This window comes from Aegilops tauschii, chromosome 2, assembly GCF_002575655.3.
Source record: "Aegilops tauschii subsp. strangulata cultivar AL8/78 chromosome 2, Aet v6.0, whole genome shotgun sequence".
Classification (NCBI taxonomy): domain Eukaryota; kingdom Viridiplantae; phylum Streptophyta; class Magnoliopsida; order Poales; family Poaceae; genus Aegilops; species Aegilops tauschii.
In genome coordinates this window covers 82,769,800-82,791,092 of record NC_053036.3, presented here as the reverse complement: position 1 = coordinate 82,791,092, position 21,293 = coordinate 82,769,800, and the positions used below count along the sequence as shown (strand labels likewise).

Below are 21,293 nucleotides of genomic sequence, written 5' to 3'. Positions count from 1 at the left end.
CCGTTCCAAGTAAATTTGCATGTGCCAAACTCTAAACCTTCAAATAATAATCTGTTTTGTATGCCTGAATCGCTCATGTAGCGACTAGGGGCTAGCAGTATCTTCCATGCTAGGTGGGTTATTCTCACAATGAGTGGACTCCGCTCATCATTCACGAGAAAATGCCTGGTAACTGGGATGCCCAGTCCCATGATCAAAAGATCAAAATCAAATAAAAAATAATTGCAAACAAAACTCCCCCCAGGTTTGATGTTAGTTGGAGGCACCCGTTGTTTCGGGAAAGCCATGGATTGATGATTGTTGGTGGAGGGGGAGTAAAAATCTTTACCTTTCTGTTTGGGAACCTCCTATAATGTATGTAGTATGGAAGATATTGGGAACTCTTGGTCGTTATGTTGACAATGAAAGCATACCTCTCAAAATTATTTTCATCTCTGTTTTTGCTTCGAGCTCTGCACCTCTGCAAATCCCTGCTTCCCTCTGCGAAGGGCCTATCTTTTACTTTTATGCAAGAGTCAGTAGTATTCCTTCTCATTCCAACCTACTCTTTAGTTGGCAAGCATCATGTGATGGAAAGATATAGGCATATATGGCCATTCAAATATATCTGAGCATGAATTATTATCGTTGACATTACCATTGAGGTAAAAATTTGGGAGGCAAAACATTAAGCCCCTATCTTTCTCTATGTTCTATGAATACTATTTGTTCTAAAAATATGCTTTGAGTGGTAGCAATCATGGAAGACTATATGATAGTTGAGTATGTGAAGTTTGCTGAATCAAAGCTCTGACATAGACTCTACCTGAAAATAAGATGAATTGCAATTGTTTGATGACTGAGAACTATTTGTTAGTTTTCAAGAAAGTTTATGATCTATATTTTAACATGTGAATAGTTTGTTACTTGATCATGAAAAGTTCTATGAGTTGAGCTACTGTTATGACATATAATGATGCTAGAAAAGGTGATTGAAATTATCATTGATCAAACTTATGCACCTGCTAGCATTCACACTTCATAAATTATTTCTTTTTATCATTTACCTACTCGAGGACGAGCAGGAATTAAGCTTGGGGATGCTGATACGTCTCCAACGTATCTATAATTTATGAAGTATTCATGCTATTATATTATCCATCTTGGATGATTTATTGGCTTTACTATGCACTTTTATATTATTTTTGGGACTAACCTATTGACCCAGAGCCCAGTGCCAGTTCCTGTTTTTTCCCTTGTTTCAGTGTTTTGAAGAAAAGGAATATCAAACGGAGTCGAAACAGAATGAAACCTTCTGGAGAAGTTATTTTTAGAAGGAAAGCAACCCGGGAGACTTGGAGTGCACGTCAGGAAAGCAACGAGGGAGGCACAAGGCAGGGGGGCGCGCCCTCCACCCTTGTGGGCCCCTCATGGCTCCCCTGACGTATTTCTCTTGCTTATATATATCCATATACCCTAAAACGATTGGGGAACAGATTAGATCGAGAGTTCTGCCGCCACAAGCCTCTATAGCCACGAAAAACCAATCGGGACCCTGTTCCGGCACCCTGCCGGAGGGGGGATCCCTCACCGGTGGCCATCTTCATCATCCCGGCGCTCTCCATGACGAGGAGGGAGTAGTTCACCCTCGGGGCTGAGGGTATGTACCAGTAGCTATGTGTTTGATCTCTCTCTCTCTCGTGTTCTTGATTTGGCACGATCTTGATGTATCGCGAGCTTTGCTATTATAGTTGGATCTTATGTTGCTTCTCCCCCTCTACTCTCTTGTAATGGATTGAGTTTTCCCTTTGAAGTAATCTTATCGGATTGAGTCTTTAATGATTTGAGAACACTTGATGTATGTCTTGCCGTGCGTATCTGTGGTGACAATGGGATATCACGTGACTCACTCGATGTATGTTTTGGTGATCAACTTGCGGGTTCCGCCCATGAACCTATGCATAGGGGTTGGCACACGGTTTCGTCTTGACTCTTCGGTATAAACTTTGGGGCACTCTTTGAGGTTCTATGTGTTGGTTGAATAGATGAATCTGAGATTGTGTGATGCATACCGTATAATCATACCCACGGATACTTGAGGTGACATTGGAGTATCTAGGTGACATTAGGGTTTTGGTTGATATGTTTCTTAAGGTGTTATTCTAGTACGAACTCTAGGGTTGTTTGTGACACTTATAGGAATAGCCCAACGGATTGATTGGAAAGAATAACTTTGAGGTGGTTTCGTACCCTACAATAATCTCTTCGTTTCTTCTCCGCTATTAGTGACTTTGGAGTGACTCTATGTTGCATGTTGAGGGATAGTTATATGATCTAATTATGTTATAATTGTTGAGAGAACTTGCACTAGTGAAAGTATGAACCCTAGGCCTTGTTTCCTAGCATTGCAATACTGTTTATGCTCACTTTTATCATTAGTTACCTTGCTTTTTTTATATTTTCAGATTACAAAAACCTATATCTACCATCCATATTGCACTTGTATCACCATCTCTTCGCCGAACTAGTGCACCTATACAATTTACCATTGTATTGGGTGTGTTGGGGACACAAGAGACTCTTTGTTATTTGGTTGCAGGGTTGCTTGAGAGAGACCATCTTCATCCTACGCCTCCCACGGATTGATAAACCTTAGGTCATCCACTTGAGGGAAATTTGCTACTGTCCTACAAACCTCTGCACTTGGAGGCCCAACAACGTCTACAAGAAGAAGATTGCGTAGTAGACATCACATGTGCCTGATGTTGACTTGCGGTCCACACGATCACCAGCATAGTCAGAGTCTGAATATCCAATGAGATCAAAAGCCGAGCCCTTGGGATACCATAATCCAAGTGTTGGAGTGTGAGCTAGATATCGAAGAATATGCTTCACAGCCTTATGGTGTGATTCCTTCGGTGTAGCTTGAAAGCGGGCACACATGCAAACACTAAGCATAATATCTGGCCTAGATGCACATAAATACAATAAATAACCAATCATGGAGCGGTATACCTTTTGATCGAAGTCAATACCATTTTCATCAGTGCACAGATGGCCATTTGTGGGCATAGGGATTTTGACGCCTTTGCAGTCTTGCATGTCGAATTTCTTCAATACATCCTTGAGGTATTTCACCTGAGATATGAATATGCCATTGCGCTGTTGACGAATTTGAATACATAAGAAGAATTTAAATTCTCCCATCATAGACATTTCATATTCCTCCCTCATCATATAACCAAATTTGTTAGTGTAACGTTGGTCAGTACAGCCAAAGATAATATCATCAACATATATTTGGCACACAAATAATTCATCATCATAAGATTTAGTGAAAAGGGTTGGGCCAAGTGAACCTGGTTTGAAGCCTTTCTTCATGAGGAATTCTTTCAAAGTATCATACCACGCCCAAGGGTCTGCTTGAGGCCATAGAGGGCCTTATTGAGTCTGTAGACTTGGTCAGGATGCTTCGGATCTTCAAAACCTGGGGGTTGATCAACATATACTTCTTCCTCAAGCCTACCATGGAGAAATGCACTTTTCACATCCATTTGATATAAGATAATGTCATGATGGTTAGCATAAGCGAGTAATATGCGAATAGCCTCAAGTCTAGCAACAGGTGCAAAAGTTTCATCAAAATCAATTCCTTCAACCTGTGTGTAGCCTTGAGCTACAAGCCGTGCCTTATTCCTCACCACAAGGCCATTTTCATCTTGCTTGTTGCGGTAGATCCACTTTGTGCCAATGATATTGTGCTTGCGAGGGTCTGGTCGCTTGACCAGTTCCCAGACGTTGTTGAGATCGAACTGATGTAATTCCTCTTGCATAGCTTGAATCCACTCAGGCTACAGAAATGCTTCATCTACCTTAGTGGGCTCTGTGATAGAGACAAAAGAAAAATGCCCACAAAAGTTAGAAAAATGTGAAGCTTTTGAGCGTGTGAGAGGACCTGGTGCGTTGATGTCGCTGATGATTTTCTCAATCTGCACTTCATTTGCAACGCGAGGATGAGCGGGTTGATGACGAGGAATTGGATCAGCATTTTCTTCAGCACCATTTTCTTCAGGTGTTCCAGCATGATGTTCTTCATGATCAGGAATGACTTCTTCTGCAGATTCTTCGGTAGGAATGACATCCTCAGTAGCCTTGAACTTGATGGTTTCCTCAGGAGACTTTTCATCTAGCATAGGAGGTAGGTGCTCTCTTTGCGAGCCATTAGTTTCATCGAACCGCACATCTACAGTTTCAACAACCTTGTGGTGAAAGGAGTGTTGGGGATCGTAGCAGAATTTTAAAATTTTCTACGCATCACCAAGATCCATCTATGGAGTTTACTAGCAACGAGAAGGAAGGAGTGCATCTACATACCCTTGTAGATCGCGAGCGGAAGCGTTCAAGTGAACGGGGTTGATGGAGCCGTACTCGTCGTGATCCAAATCACCGATGACCAAGCGCCAAACGGACGGCACCTCCGCGTTCAACACACGTACGGAGCAGTGACGTCTCCTCCTTCTTGATCCAGCAAGGGGGAAGGAGAGGTTGATGGAGATCCAGCAGCACGACGGCGTGGTGGTGGAAGTAGCGGGGATCCCGGCAGGGCTTCGCCAAGCGCAAACGGGAGGGAGAGGTGTCACGGGAGGGAGAGGGAGGCGCCAGGGGCTAGGGTACTGCTGCCCTCCCTCCCCCCACTATATATAGGGGTCCTGGGGGGGCGCCGGCCCCCTAGAGATCCCATCTGAGGGGGGGCGGCCAAGGGGGTGGCTTGCCCCCCAAGCCAAGTGGGGCGCCCCCCACCCCCAGGGTTTCCAACCCTAGGCGCAGGGGAGGCCCAAGGGGGCGCACCAGCCCACCAGTGGCTGGTTCCCCTCCCCACTTCAGCCCATGGGGCCTTCTGGGACAGGTGGCCCCACCCGGTGGACCCCCGGGACCCTTCCGGTGGTCCCGGTACAATACCGATAACCCCTGAAACTTTCCCGGTGGCCGAAACTGGACTTCCTATATATAATTCTTCACCTCCGGACCATTCCGGAACTCCTCGTGATGTCCGGGATCTCATCCGGGACTCCAAACAACTTTCGGGTTTCCGCATACTAATATCTCTACAACCCTAGCGTCACCGAACCTTAAGTGTGTAGACCCTACGGGTTCGGGAGACATGCAGACATGACCGAGACGACTCTCCGGTCAATAACCAACAGCGGGATCTGGATACCCATGTTGGCTCCCACATGTTCCACGATGATCTCATCGGATGAACCACGATGTCGAGGATTCAATCAATCCCGTATACAATTCCCTTTGTCAATCGGTACGTTACTTGCCCGAGATTCGATCGTCGGTATCCCAATACCTCGTTCAATCTCGTTACCGGCAAGTCACTTTACTCGTACCGTAATACATGATCCCGTGACCAGACACTTGGTCACATTGAGCTCATTATGATGATGCATTACCGAGTGGGCCCAGAGATACCTCTCCGTCATACGGAGTGACAAATCCCAGTCTCGATCCGTGCCAACCCAACAGACACTTTCGGAGATACCCGTAGTGCACCTTTATAGTCACCCAGTTACGTTGTGATGTTTGGTACACCCAAAGCACTCCTACGGCATCCGAGAGTTGCACGATCTCATGGTCTAAGGAAATGATACTTGACATTGGAAAAGCTCTAGCAAACGAACTACACGATCTTTGTGCTATGCTTAGGATTGGGTCTTGTCCATCACATCATTCTCCTAATGATGTGATCCCGTTATCAATGACATCCAATGTCCATAGTCAGGAAACCATGACTATCTGTTGATCAACAAGCTAGTCAACTAGAGGCTCACTAGGGACATGTTGTGGTCTATGTATTCACACATGTATTACGATTTCCGGATAACACAATTATAGCATGAACAATAGACAATTATCATGAACAAGGAAATATAATAATAACCATTTTATTATTGCCTCTAGGGCATATTTCCAACAGTCTCCCACTTGCACTAGAGTCAATAATCTAGTTACATTGTGATGAATCGAACACCCATAGAGTTCTGGTGTTGATCATGTTTTGCTCTAGGGAGAGGTTTAGTCAACGGATCTGCTACATTCAGGTCCGTATGTACTTTACAAATATCTATGTCTCCATTTTGAACACTTTCACGAATGGAGTTGAAGCGACGCTTGATATGCCTGGTCTTCCTGTGAAACCTGGGCTCCTTGGCAAGGGAAATAGCTCCAGTGTTGTCACAGAAGAGAGTCATCGGGCCCGACGCATTGGGAATCACCCCTAGGTCGGTAATGAACTTCTTCATCCAGATTGCTTCTTGCGCTGCCTCTGAGGCCGCCATGTACTCCGCTTCACATGTAGATCCCGCCACGACGCTTTGCTTGCAACTGCACCAGCTTACTGCCCCTCCATTCAAAATATACATGTATCCGGTTTGTGACTTCGAGTCATCCAGATCTGTGTCGAAGTTAGCGTCGACGTAACCCTTTACGACGAGCTCTTCGTCACCTCCATAAACGAGAAACATATCCTTAGTCCTCTTTAGGTACTTCAGGATATTCTTGACCGTTGTCCAGTGTTCCATGCCGGGATTACTTTGGTACCTTCCTACCAAACTTACGGCAAGGTTTACATCAGGTCTGGTACACAGCATGGCATACATAATAGACCCTATGGCCGAGGCATAGGGGTTGACACTCATCTTTTCTCTATCTTCTGCCGTGGTCGGGCATTGAGCCGTGCTCAATTGCACACCTTGCAATAGAGGCAAGAACCCCTTCTTGGACTTATCCATATTGAACTTCTTCAATATCTTGTCAAGGTATGTACTCTGTCAAAGACCAATGAGGCGTCTTGATCTATCTCTATAGATCTTGATGCCTAATATATAAGCAGCTTCTCCAAGGTCCTTCATTGAAAAACACTTATTCAAGTAGGCCTTTATACTTTCCAAGAATTCTATATCATTTCCCATCAATAGTATGTCATCCACATATAATAAGAGAAATGCTACAGAGCTCCCACTCACTTTCTTGTAAACACAGGCTTCTCCATAAGTCTGTGTAAACCCAAACGCTTTGATCATCTCATCAAATCGAATATTCCAACTCCGAGATGCTTGCACCAGCCCATAGATGGAGCGCTGGAGCTTGCATACCTTGTTAGCATTCTTAGGATCGACAAAACCTTCCGGCTGCATCATATACAATTCTTCCTTAAGAAAGCCGTTAAGGAATGCCGTTTTGACGTCCATTTGCCATATCTCATAATCATAGAATGCGGCAATTGCTAACATGATTCGGACGGACTTCAGCTTCGCTACGGGTGAGAAAGTCTCATCGTAGTCAACCCCTTGAACTTGTCGATAACCCTTAGCGACAAGTCGAGCCTTATAGATGGTCACATTACCATCCGCGTCTGTCTTCTTCTTAAAGATCCATTTATTTTCTATGGCTCGCTGATCATCGGGCAAGTCAGTCAAAGTCCATACTTCGTTTTCATACATGGATCCTATCTCGGATTTCATGGCTTCTAGCCATTTGTCGGAATCTGGGCCCGCCATTGCTTCTTCATAGTTCGAAGGTTCACCGTTGTCTAACAACATGATTTCCAGGACAGGGTTGCCGTACCACTCTGGTGCGGAACGTGTCCTTGTGGACCTACGAAGTTCAGCAGTAACTTGATCCGAAGCTTCATGATCATCATCATTAACTTCCTCCCCAGTCGGTGTAGGCACCACAGGAACATCTTCCCGCGCTGCGCTACTTTCCGGTTCGGAAGGGGTGACTATCACCTCATCAAGTTCCACTTTCCTCCCACTTATTTCTTTTGAGAGAAACTCTTTCTCCAGAAAGGACCCGTTCTTGGCAACAAAGATTTTGCCTTCGGATCTGAGGTAGAAGGTATACCCAATGGTTTCCTTAGGGTATCCTATGAAGACGCATTTTTCCGACTTGGGTTCGAGCTTTTCAGGTTGAAGTTTCTTGACATAAGCATCGCATCCCCAAACTTTTAGAAACGACAGCTTAGGTTTCTTCCCAAACCATAATTCATACGGTGTCGTCTCAACGGATTTCGACGGAGCCCTATTTAAAGTGAATGCGGCAGTCTCTAAAGCATAGCCCCAAAATGAGAGCGGTAGATCGGTAAGAGACATCATAGATCGCACCATATCCAATAGAGTGCGATTACGACGTTCGGACACACCATTTCGCTGAGGTGTTCCAGGCGGCGTGAGTTGTGAAACGATTCCACATTTCCTTAAGTGCGTACCAAATTCGTGACTTAAATATTCTCCCCCACGATCTGATCATAAGAACTTTATTTTCCTGTCACGTTGATTCTCAACCTCACTCTGAAATTCCTTGAACTTTTCAAAGGTTTCAGACTTGTGTTTCATTAGGCAGACATACCCATATCTACTTAAGTCATCAGTGAGAGTGAGAACATAACGATAGCCACCGCGAGCCTCAACACTCATTGGACCGCACACATCAGTATGTATGATTTCCAATAAGTTGGTTGCTCGCTCCATTGTTCCGGAGAATGGAGTCTTGGTCATCTTACCCATGAGGCATGGTTCGCACGTGTCAAATGATTCGTAATCAAGAGACTCCAAAAGTCCATCTGCATGGAGCTTCTTCATGCGTTTGACACCAATGTGACCGAGGCGGCAGTGCCACAAGTATGTGGGACTATCGTTATCAACTTTACATCTTTTGGTATTCACACTATGAATATGTGTAACATCACGTTCGAGATTCATTAAGAATAAACCATTGACCAGCGGGGCATGACCATAAAACATATCTCTCATATAAATAGAACAACCATTATTCTCGGATTTAAATGAGTAGCCATCTCGAATTAAACGAGATCCTGATACAATGTTCATGCTCAAAGCTGGCACTAAATAACAATTATTGAGGTTTAAAACTAATCCTGTAGGTACATGTAGAGGCAGCGTGCCGACGGCGATCACATCGACCTTGGAACCATTCCCGACGCGCATCATCTCCTCGTCCTTCGCCAGTCTCCGCTTATTCCGCAGCTCCTGTTTTGAGTTACAAATATGAGCAACCGCACCGGTATCAAATACCCAGGAGCTACTACGAGTACTGGTAAGGTACACATCAATTACATGTATATCACATATACCTTTGGTGTTGCCGGCCTTCTTGTCCGCTAAGTATTTGGGGGCAGTTCCGCTTCCAGTGACCACTTCCCTTGCAAAAAAAGCACTCAGTCTCAGGCTTGGGTCCATTCTTTGACTTCTTCCCGGCAACTGGCTTACCGGGCGCGGCAACTCCCTTGCCGTCCTTCTTGAAGTTCTTCTTACCCTTGCCTTTCTTGAACTTAGTGGTTTTATTCACCATCAACACTTGATGTTCCTTTTTGATCTCCACCTCTGCTGATTTCAGCATTGAATATACCTCAGGAATGGTCTTTTCCATCCCCTGCATATTGAAGTTCATCACAAAGCTCTTGTAGCTTGGTGGAAGCGACTGAAGGATTCTGTCAATGACCGCGTCATCCGGGAGATTAACTCCCAGCTGAGACAAGCGGTTGTGTAACCCAGACAGTTTGAGTATGTGCTCACCGACAGAACTATTTTCCTCCATCTTACAACTGAAGAACTTGTCGGAGACTTCATATCTCTCGACTCGGGCATGAGCTTGGAAAACCATTTTCAGCTCTTCGAACATCTCATATGCTCCGTGTTTCTCAAAACGCTTTTGGAGCCCCGGTTGTAAGCTGTAAAGCATGCTGCACGGAACGAGGGAGTAATCATCAGCACGTGATTGCCAAGCGTTCATAACGTCTTGGTTCTCTGGGATGGGTGCTTCACCTAGCGGTGCTTCTAGGACATAATCTTTCTTGGCAGCTATGAGGATGATCCTCAGGTTCCGGACCCAGTCCGTATAGTTGCTGCCATCATCTTTCATCTTGGTTTTCTCTAGGAACGCGTTGAAGTTGAGGGCAACGTAGGCCATTTGATCTACAAGACATATTGTAAAGATTTTAGACTAAGTTCATGATAATTAAGTTCATCTAATCAAATTATACAATGAACTCCCACTCAGATAGACATCCCTCTAGTCATCTAAGTGAAACATGATCCGAGTTAACTAGGCCGTGTCCGATCATCACGTGAGACGGACTAGTCAAGATCGGTGAACATCTTCATGTTGATCGTATCTTCTATACGACTCATGCTCGACCTTTCGGTCTTCCGTGTTCCGAGGCCATGTCTGTACATGCTAGGCTCGTCAAGTCAACCTAAGTGTATTGCGTGTGTTCTGAGGCCATGTCTGTACATGCTAGGCTCGTCAACACCCGTTGTATGCGAACGTTAGAATCTATCACACCCGATCATCACGTGGTGCTTCGAAGCAACGAACCTTCGCAACGGTGCACAGTTAGGGGGAACACTTTCTTGAAATTATTATAAGGGATCATCTTACTTACTACCGTCGTTCTAAGCAAATAAGATGTAAAACATGATAAACATCACATGCAATCAAATAGTGACATGATATGGCCAATATCATTTTGCTCCTTTGATCTCCATCTTCGGGCGCCATGATCATCTTCGTCACCGGCATGACACCATGATCTCCATCATCATGATCTCCATCATCGTGTCTTCATGAAGTTGTCACGCCAACGATTACTTCTACTTCTATGGCTAACGTGTTTAGCAATAAAGTAAAGTAATTTACATGGCGTTATTCAATGACACGCAGGTCATACAAAAATAAAGACAACTCCTATGGCTCCTGCCGGTTGTCATATTCATCGACATGCAAGTCGTGATTCATATTACAAGAACATGATCAATCTCATACATCACATATATCATTCATCACATCTTCTCGCCATATCACATCACAAGGCACATGCTGCAAAAACAAGTTAGACGTCCTCTAATTGTTGTTGCAAGTTTTTACGTGGCTTCTATAGGTTTCTAGCAAGAACGTTTCTTACCTACGTAAAACCACAACGTGATATGCCAATTTCTATTTACCCTTCATAAGGACCCTTTTCATCGAATCCGTTCCAACTAAAGTGGGAGAGATAGACACCCGCTAGCCACCTTATGCAACTAGTGCATGTCAGTCGGTGGAACCTGTCTCACGTAAGCGTACGTGTAAGGTCGGTCCGTGCCGCTTCATCCCACAATACCGCCGAAACAAGATAAGACTAGTAGTGGCAAGAAAAATTGACAACATCTACGCCCACAACTGCTTTGTGTTCTACTCGTGCATAGAAACTACGCATAGGCCTGGCTCATTATGCCACTGTTGGGGATCGTAGCAGAATTTTAAAATTTTCTACGCATCACCAAGATCCATCTATGGAGTTTACTAGCAACGAGAAGGAAGGAGTGCATCTACATACCCTTGTAGATCGCGAGCGGAAGCGTTCAAGTGAACGGGGTTGATGGAGTCGTACACGTCGTGATCCAAATCACCGATGACCAAGCGCCGAACGGACGGCACCTCCACGTTCAACACACGTACGGAGTAGCGATGTCTCCTCCTTCTTGATCCAGATGGGGGGAAGGAGAGGTTGATGGAGATCCAGCAGCACGACGGCGTGGTGGTGGAAGTAGCGGGGATCCCGGCAGGGCTTCGCCAAGCGCAAACGGGAGGGAGAGGTGTCACGGGAGGGAGAGGGAGGCGCCAGGGGCTAGGGTACTGCTGCCCTCCCTCCCCCCACTATATATAGGGGTCCTGGGGCAGGGGGCGCCGGCCCCCTGGAGATCCCATCTGAGGGGGGGGCGGCGGCCAAGGGGGTGGCTTGCCCCCCAAGCCAAGTGGGGCGCCCCCCACCCCCAGGGTTTCCAACCCTAGGCGCAGGGGAGGCCCAAGGGGGGTGCACCAGCCCACCAGTGGCTGGTTCCCCTCCCCACTTCAGCCCATGGGGCCTTCCGGGACAGGTGGCCCCACCCGGTGGACCCCCGGGACCCTTCCGGTGGTCCCGGTACAATACCGATAACCCCCGAAACTTTCCCGGTGGCCGAAACTGGACTTCCTATATATATAATTCTTCACCTCCGGACCATTCCGGAACTCCTCGTGACGCCCGGGATCTCATCCGGGACTTCGAACAACTTTCGGGTTTCCGCATACTAATATCTCTACAACCCTAGCGTCACCGAACCTTAAGTGTGTAGACCCTACGGGTTCGGGAGACATGCAGACATGACCGAGACGACTCTCCGGTCAATAACCAACAGCGGGATCTGGATACCCATGTTGGCTCCCACATGTTCCACGATGATCTCATCGGATGAACCACGATGTCGAGGATTCAATCAATCCCGTATACAATTCCCTTTGTCAATCGGTACGTTACTTGCCCGAGATTCGATCGTCGGTATCCCAATACCTCGTTCAATCTCGTTACCGGCAAGTCACTTTACTCGTACCGTAATGCATGATCCCGTGACCAGACACTTGGTCACATTGAGCTCATTATGATGATGCATTACCGAGTGGGCCCAGAGATACCTCTCCGTCATACGGAGTGACAAATCCCAGTCTCGATCCGTGCCAACCCAACAGACACTTTCGGAGATACCCGTAGTGCACCTTTATAGTCACCCAGTTATGTTGTGACGTTTGGTACACCCAAAGCACTCCTACGGCATCCAGGAGTTGCACGATCTCATGGTCTAAGGAAATGATACTTGACATTGGAAAAGCTCTAGCAAACGAACTACACGATCTTTGTGCTATGCTTAGGATTGGGTCTTGTCCATCACATCATTCTCCTAATGATGTGATCCCGTTATCAATGACATCCAATGTCCATAGTCAGGAAACCATGACTATCTTTTGATCAACGAGCTAGTCAACTAGAGGCTCAGTAGGGACATGTTGTGGTCTATGTATTCACACATGTATTACGATTTCCGGATAACACAATTATAGCATGAACAATAGACAATTATCATGAACAAGGAAATATAATAATAACCATTTTATTATTGCCTCTAGGGCATATTTCCAACAAGGAGTTCAAGACTCTGTAGGTGTGCGAGTCCTTTCCGTAACCAAGCATAATACCTTCGTGTGCTTTCGGTGCAAATTTAGAATTGTGATGAGGATATCTAATCCAACATTTAGCACCGAAGACTTTGAAATAACTCACATTGGATTTCTTGTCAGTGAGGAGTTCATATGAAGTCTTCTTGAAGAATTTGTGAAGATATACCCGGTTGATGATGTGGCACGCAATATCAATTGCCTCAATCCAGAAATGACGAGGCATCTTGTATTCATCTAGCACAGTGCAAGCCATCTCAACAAGAGTCCTGTTCTTGCGCTCCACGACGCCATTTTGCTGAGGAGTATAAGGAGCAGATAACTCATGAGTAATACCAAGTTCATCAAGATAGTCATCAAGACCAGTATTCTTGAACTCAGTTCCATTGTCACCTCTGATGTGCTTGATCTTCACACCAAAGTTGGTTCAAGCCCTCGAGGAAAATCGTTTGAAGACTTCCTGCACTTCACGTTTGTAAGTGACGATATGTACCCATGTATAACGAGAGTAATCATCAACAATAACAAAGCCATATAGAGATGCTTCATTAGTGAATGCAGAATAATGATTAGGACCAAAGAGATCCATGTGAAGCAATTCAAACGGTTGAGTGGTAGTCATGATAGTCTTCGCTGGATGCTTGGCCTTGGTCATCTTTCCAGCTTCACAGGCTCCGCACAAGTGATCCTTGAGGAATTTGACATTCTCAATGCCAATGACATGCTTCTTCTTCGCGAGCGTGTGCAAGTTCCTCATGCCAGCATGACCAAGTCGTCGATGCCATAGCCAGCCTTCTGAAGCTTTTGCAAGTAGACATATAGCTGGTTGTGGTCCTGTAGAGAAATCAACAATATATAGATCTCCTCTCCTAAAGTCTTCGAAGACTTTGGAATGGTCAGCTTGCATGATCACAACACAATGATACTTGCCAAAGATAACAATCATATCAAGATCACAAAGCATTGAGACTGACATGAGGTTGAATCATAAGGACTCGATAAGCATGACTTTTTTCATGTGTCTATCCTTTGAGATCACATCCTTACCTAGACCCAATACCTTGCTTTTGCCTTTGTCAGCGTAGGTGTTATGCTTCAGATGCGATGGAGATAAGGGAGCGTCCATCAATAGATTCTTGTCACCAGTCATGTGATTTGTACATCCATTATCGAGGACCCACTCATTGGCTTTGGGTTGATCATCCTGCAGATGAATTAGTGCAGCTTACGAACTCATATACTTCATCAGTGAAGAATATGACATCAAATTCATCAGATCAATTTCATCAAGCAATAGAACAGATATAGAAATATGAGGACGTCAGAAATGAAAGTTCATTTCTTCATGATTAGCTTGCATCCTTTCAAACATTTTCAGGTCTCCAGCAAATTCTTCAGACGTTTGAGTACGTCTGGAGATCTGACCCTACATAAGAGATTAGTTCTTTTTCTTCACCACCCACATCTGAAGGGGTGGCAAAGAGTTCATCATTCCGCGAGCTTCATAAGAGAATGGTGGCATAGAAGCCAGTCCACTTCGTCTCACATAAGAGGAGTTAGGGTAAGCATACGAATAAGCAGAGAAATTCTTCGAGGACTTATGAACATAATGATTAGAAGAATAATGCTCATATTCATAGCCCTTAGATCTTCCCTGCGAAACAGAAGTGTTAGCACGATGATGTTCATATGAGGACTTTGATCCTTTTGAGGAATTTGATCCACGTGAGGAATTTGGTCTGTATGAGGACTTGGATCCATCTGAAGAATTTGGTCCATATGAAGAATTTGATCTGGGGTTCCTATTCTTCACAGGTGGTGTCATGATGACATTCACCTGAAGACTTTCAAGGCACCTTTTGGGAACCCAGATTTTCTTCATAGGAGGGCCGTTCCTGCAGTTAGTGCCAACATATCTGGCAAATACTTCACCATTCTGATTTTTGAACAGCTTATAGTTTGAGTCAAATGACTCATCAGAAGAATGAGGAGATTCACATGTAAAGCCAGATAAAGTAGATGGATCTACTGGAGGTCCCTTTGCAGCAACCCATGAGGTTTTGGGGTACTGCTCAGGCTTCCAGTATGTTCCATCAGCATTGAGTTTTCTCTCAAAGGCAATACCCTCTTTCCTAGGGTTCCTGTTGAGGATATGCTTTTTAAGCACATCACAAAGAGCTTGATGCCCTTTGAGGCTTTTGTACATGCCTGTCATATACAATTCCTTCAGCCCTGCATTTTCAGTGATACTAGCAATATTCTCATATGAGGAATTAGTGATAGCAGAGACAGGTGAAGAATTTGTAGCAGTAGAAGCATTTGAACATTCAGGTGAAGAATTAGCAGATTCACGTTCAATACACTTCAAACATGGAGCAATAAATTCTTCCTGAGCAGCGCTGATTTGTTGAGCAAGTAATGAATCACGCTCCTTCCGAAGATCTTCATAACTCACCCTTAGCTTCTCAAGATCTTGCTTTCTTTGAAGAAATTCATAAGAAAGCTTCTCATGATCAGATTAGAGAGTGTTATGATGACTTTGAAGGTTGTCAAACTTAGACTGAAGTCTCTGAAATTTTTTAGTCAAAGTTTTAGTGCGATCCATTTCTTCACCCAACATATCATCACTCTCATAAGCATATTTTGAACTTTTTCCAGAGCTCTTTGCTGTTTAGTGGCAAGGGAAGCAAGTTTGGTGTAGCTGGGTCCAAATTCGTCACCAGATTCATCATCGCTTGACTCAGACAGGTAGCATTCAGTTACCTTGGCACTTTTTGCCATAAGGCATGGTGCAGAGTATGATGATTCTGGCTAAAAAATAATAGCCTTGCGCGATACCATGAAATCCTCAAACCAGGGATCACGGTCAGATCTATGACCTTCATAGACCTCAGAGAGTCGGTCCCAGATAAGCTTCGCATGGCTAAGATGCATAATGTTCCTGAACTGATTTTGAGACAGACAGGAGCAGATGATGTCCTTCGCCGTGAGGTTGAGAAGAGCGTACTTGCGAATGTCATCAGCTTCCGCCATCTTGCACAGATTGGTAAGACCAATCTCAGTGACGGTCCACAGCTCGCTGTTCATTGCCATGAGTCGCTTCTTCATCATGGCCTTCCACTTGGGATAATCATGACCGTCAAAGATGGGGCATGACACAGTCTTCATTCCTGCGGTCGACATAACTAAAACTCCAGACAGTTAAACCAAAATCACACAAAACAAGGGAGTACCTTGCTCTGATACCAATTGAAAGCGCGTTAAGTCAACTAGAGGGGGGGGTGAATAGGCGATTTTTATGAATTCTTCACTGAAGAATTTCAGGGTGAGGAAATTCCTTAGCGAAGAACTACTTGCAGCGGAATAAGTACTCAGATGCAGTCATAACATAACATAAGCACAGACATCATGATGAACTGAAAACAAACATAGAGTACAGAAAGCGTAAGCACAGGATAAACAGGATAAAGACCAACAAGCTGAAGAAATTGGACTGAGGAAATTGAGAAAATCTCCAGTCAAAGTCTTCAAACAGATAATAAACAAGCACACAACACAGTAAAGAGGAAATGGAAGGGTTGAGGAAATAGAACCAGTAGGCTTGGTGAAGACAATGATTTGGTAGACCAGTTCCAACTGCTGTGACAGTTGTACGTCTGGTTGGAGCGGCTAGATATTTAAACCTGAGGACACACAGTCCTCACCGTATTCTCCTTGAGCTAAGGTCACACAGACCTCGCCCAATCACTGTGGTAAGTCTTCAGGTGACTTCCAAACCTCCACAAACTCGGTCAGTCGGCGATCCACAATTTCCTCTTGGATGCTCTAGACCTTGACGCCTAACCGTCTAGAAGATGCACAGTCTTCAATGGTAACAAGCGTCGGATCCACATAGGATCAATCTCTTCAGTGATGCTCAATCACTTTGGGTTTGTAGGTGTTTGTTTGGGTTTTCCTCACTTGATGATTTTCGCTCAAAGTCCTTGGAGGATGGGATGCTCTCAATGACAAGTGTCAGTTTCTCTCGGAGCAGCCAACCAGCTAGTGGTTGTAGGAGGCGGCTATTTATAGCCTAGGGAGCAGCCCGACATGATAAGACATAAATGCCCTTCAATGATATGACCTTAGGTGGGTAGATATTTTTGGACAGCTGGCGCATAGCACAGCAACGCCGAAAATTTGAGTATCAAATTCCTCAGGGCTATCATGTTTCTCACTTGTAGGCAATCCGCACTGTCGAATTCCTAACTTCCTAGTCAGAACAAATTTCTCAAAGACCAGAAGAACTTCGTCTCTGTCACTGAAGAAATTGACTGAACTGCATGAGATTTCTAATGGCTTCACTCGAAGGGATTGGTAGGTGTAGGATTTGAGATGAGCATCACTTGGAAACTTTTCCTTAGTTTTTCCTCGACCCCTTTAACAGTACGGTGTTTCCTATGACTCAAGAAAGAGAAAATGAAACTACGAAAACAAAAGTCTTCACGCTTCATGTTCCTCGCATGAAGTCCAAGTCTTCACGGTCACACCGTTTTCTTCACTTTCATAGTCTTCAGAAAGTCTTCAGGAATCCAAAGTCTTCAGTTGAAGACATTCATTTTTAGGGGTCGACTTTCTGTGTAAATATCAAACTCCTCATAGACTTATAGACCTGTATACACTCACAAACGCATTAGTCCCTTAACCTATAAGTCTTCAATACACCAAAATCACTAAGGGGCACTAGATGCACTTACACCGGTGAACTATGATAGAGTAGAGTGTACCATGACTTGTTGGTTACAGGATTGCCCACCTTGTATCGCTGAGTTTTTTGCCAGTTGACGGTGACTCCGCATCTATGGAATAAAATTCTTTATCTTCTAAAAAAGACTCATATCATTTTTTCTTAATCCATTATTCCAAGAAAATGGATTATTCCATGAATTGCACAAAGCGAGGCTCATCAAAATGAAAAATCTAATACTAGTATAAGACTACTAAAAAAATAAGAAAATAAGAAAAAAAAACTTGAACGATGAAATTTCTGCTCCTGAATATTCAATTGACCGATTAATTTCTTATAACGTATTCTATTTTCCTGAACAATTTTTCCTAACGTGTAAACATTTATGTCATGGAACATTTTTTTGAATGCTATACATATTTTGAAAAAGTTGCATGAACATTTTTTTACACTTCATGATTTTTTTAAATTCATGATGAACATTTAGAAACAAGTAGCTAATGTAATACCTGAAACATATATATTTAGAATATTTGAAAATATCGACAAAAAAAATGAACAAAAATAAAAACAAACTAGCTAACAAACAAATGAAGGAGCGCGCTATTGACCGGAGTAGTAGCTCGTCGCTTGAGGTGAGGGGATGCTCTTCTCTATACCTGGCCCCGGGATACACGGCCCGAAAAAGCCCGACCCGACCCGGCCCGAGGCACACATCAGGCCGGGCTTGGGCCTGAGTTTTTTCTGCCCGAAGCACACGTCAGGCGGGCCTGGGCTTGGGTATTTTACGTTTTAGGGAAGGGGCCCAGCCCGAGGTCCGAGGCCTGGTGGGCTTTTCCTCTGACAGGCCAGGCTTGGGCCTAAAAAGTAGGCCCAATGGCTGGACCGGGCTCGGGCCTAGGTTTTCTGCCTTGGCTTGGTCAGGCCCGGCCCGGCGGATGGCCAGGTATACTCCGCTCCCTGCCCGCGACACAAGACCCGTCGTTGGATACAACTCGAGTGGTATGGGTTGCTCATACTTGCCGACAGCGGAGGCTATTGGGATGGCCCAATACTGTAGCAAATGCTAGTTTTTTTTTCCGTTTTCTTTTTGTCGAGTTTTCCACTGTTCTAGCATCAGTTTTCCTCAAAGATTCTCTGGTTTTTTTGGCTTTTTTCTTATTCTTTTTTCTATTTTCCATATATTTTTACATTTCTCATCTACATTAGGAAAATATATATTAAACATGTTTAACATTTTTCACATACATGATTACCAATTTTCAAATATAGATTTTGTTGTCTATTGTTTTTCATGCACATTGTACATTTTACATATACTTATAAAACATTTTACTATATACGTTTAAATTTTAAAAATACATGGTTAATATTATTTTTCAAATCATGTTTTGCACTTTTTTTTGAATCATGGTGCTGCCGGTGCCGGGTGAGCTTTCTTTTTTGGTCTCCGAAATTTGTCTTGATAAAATATGCTTCTGAGTTCTGATCTTGTTAGCATGAGTAGTATTTTATTTATGGTGCTTGATGTAAGCATTGAAAATTTGACGAGGAGGGGGTTGGAAGATGAGACAGTTGTGAGACGTGTTCCCGTTATTTTTTATGCGTTCGATGGGGAGGAGATCGTGGCCGGCAACTCTCGACACCGAACCTTCTCTTGTACGCTGATTGGACGCCGGTGATTCTGTTAACCAATATAGAAAACAGAAAGGGGAGAAAAGTCGTGCATGCACCCAGGAAAAATGGCGGCCAATGAACGATCGAGCATTGCCATGTATACCAAAAAATTAATACTGTATGAAATAGAGTATAAAAACTGCACCATTTTTCTATGGAGGACGTTAGATGATAATCTTTGTTTGTGGAGAACATATATATGATAATACTATGTCATGATTGCGAGCATGTACTTATATTTACCTGAACGCGAATCGGCAATGATGGTGTTGCCTGCATGTTCTCGCCACTTGCAATGCTACCATATAATAGTATCTATATATACCTCATAAATACGTATATCAATCAAATCATCCATCTAATTTTAGCTTTTCCCCTGATTAATCTAGAATCTGAGCACATCTACGACATAATTGAGCTGATCTCTGTACAGCTACCACCTACCTGTGTTGTTATACGTGTCACGTTTGCCGTCGGCTCCACAAACTCAGGGTTCGTGCTGCCAAAAGGCAGGCCAGTCAGGGAGGTGATGGTGTCCCCCACATAATGGAAGCTGCCTCCAACTCTGAAGTACTAGGTAATACTGTAGGTACCACTGGTGTTAGGGCTTCTTTGATTCAAAGGATTTTCAAAGAAAATTTGGAGGATTCTAATCCTTAGGGATTTTTTTTATCTTGATCGTTTGATTCGTAGGTTTGTAAACCATAGAATTTTTTTTCATAGGATTCATTTGCACTAGATTTCATAGAAAACATCCCATCCACTCAAACCACTTTGAAAGAATCCTGCGTTTTTTCCTATGCACAATCAAATACTCGTACAATCCTATAGGATTCAAGACGACATTCCACTCTAATCCCATGTTTTGAAAATCCTACGAATCAAAGAGGCCCTTATCTTTTCCTGAAAGAACGCACTCTCAAGAGTCAAGAGCTTGATCAAGTCCCATGATTCATTCTATCTTTGCCGTTAGCACACCGGTACAATCTCTCTGGTTAATCATATCCATGAATGGCTCGGTCTGTGACGACGCGCGTTGCCGGCCCGAATTGGGAGCCTACGAAATACGGCGTGGGAAAGCGACGCTACACCTTCCGTATGTCGGCTACCTGTTCTTCTGCCGACGACGAAGCCTTTTTTCCTTTGGGAACCGCTTGTAACCGGCAGGCCGGCCGAAGCTTCGGCCGGTCACGCACGGAGCGTTCGATCCGTCTCACGCGTCCCGCACGCTGAGCTGTAGCCGCGCAGTCCTCTCGTCCTCTCAACCTTATCCTTTTATGAGAGCCGTCAGCCACTCGTTCCCCCGCGCTGCCCTCTTCTCTGTTTTCTCGGATCCCCTCTCTCCATGTCCATCCTCCTCTGACCCATCTCTCTCCTCCATCCCCTACAAGTGGTGCTACCGAGCAGGAGCTGCCACAGCGCGAGGATGCATGGGGCCGAGCGATGGGGGATGCTACAAGCTGCTCGCCGCCGGTGCTAGAGCCGGCCAGGATGGGAGCTACAACTGGCAAACTTTTTTGCTACAACCGACTACACATATGCTGGAACCGGCCGTTTTTTTAGCTACAACTCGCGGAGCAGCAACGGTGGCATGTTGTTTTTGCTGGAACCGGCACCTGGATTTGCTGGAACTGGCGATCAAAATTGCTACATCCATGGCTGCGAGCAAACCTCCAAGTGCTGGAACCGACGACTTGTTTTGCTGCAATCGGCAAGAAGTTTGCTGGAACCAGCAAATGCTCGATGCTGGTTTGGGGCGTGACGGCGAGCTACGACCGGCCGACCAGAGAAAAAGCTACAATAATATTCTAGAAAAGCAACAATGGTGGTACACGAAGCTGCAACCCATCGTGCG

The 21,293-nt window shown here is 44.6% G+C and overlaps 1 protein-coding gene across 1 annotated transcript in view; it reads left to right on the top strand.

The window, feature by feature from the left end:
* Positions 1 to 19,985, top strand: part of LOC141040765 (uncharacterized) — a 34,397-nt gene extending 14,412 nt beyond the window's left edge. Inside the window, exon 5 of the mRNA XM_073506882.1 lies at positions 19,828 to 19,985. Coding sequence (XP_073362983.1) covers positions 19,828 to 19,985 — 158 coding nt within the window. The remainder of the gene's footprint in view (positions 1 to 19,827) is intronic.
* The last annotated feature ends 1,308 nt before the right edge of the window (positions 19,986 to 21,293 follow it).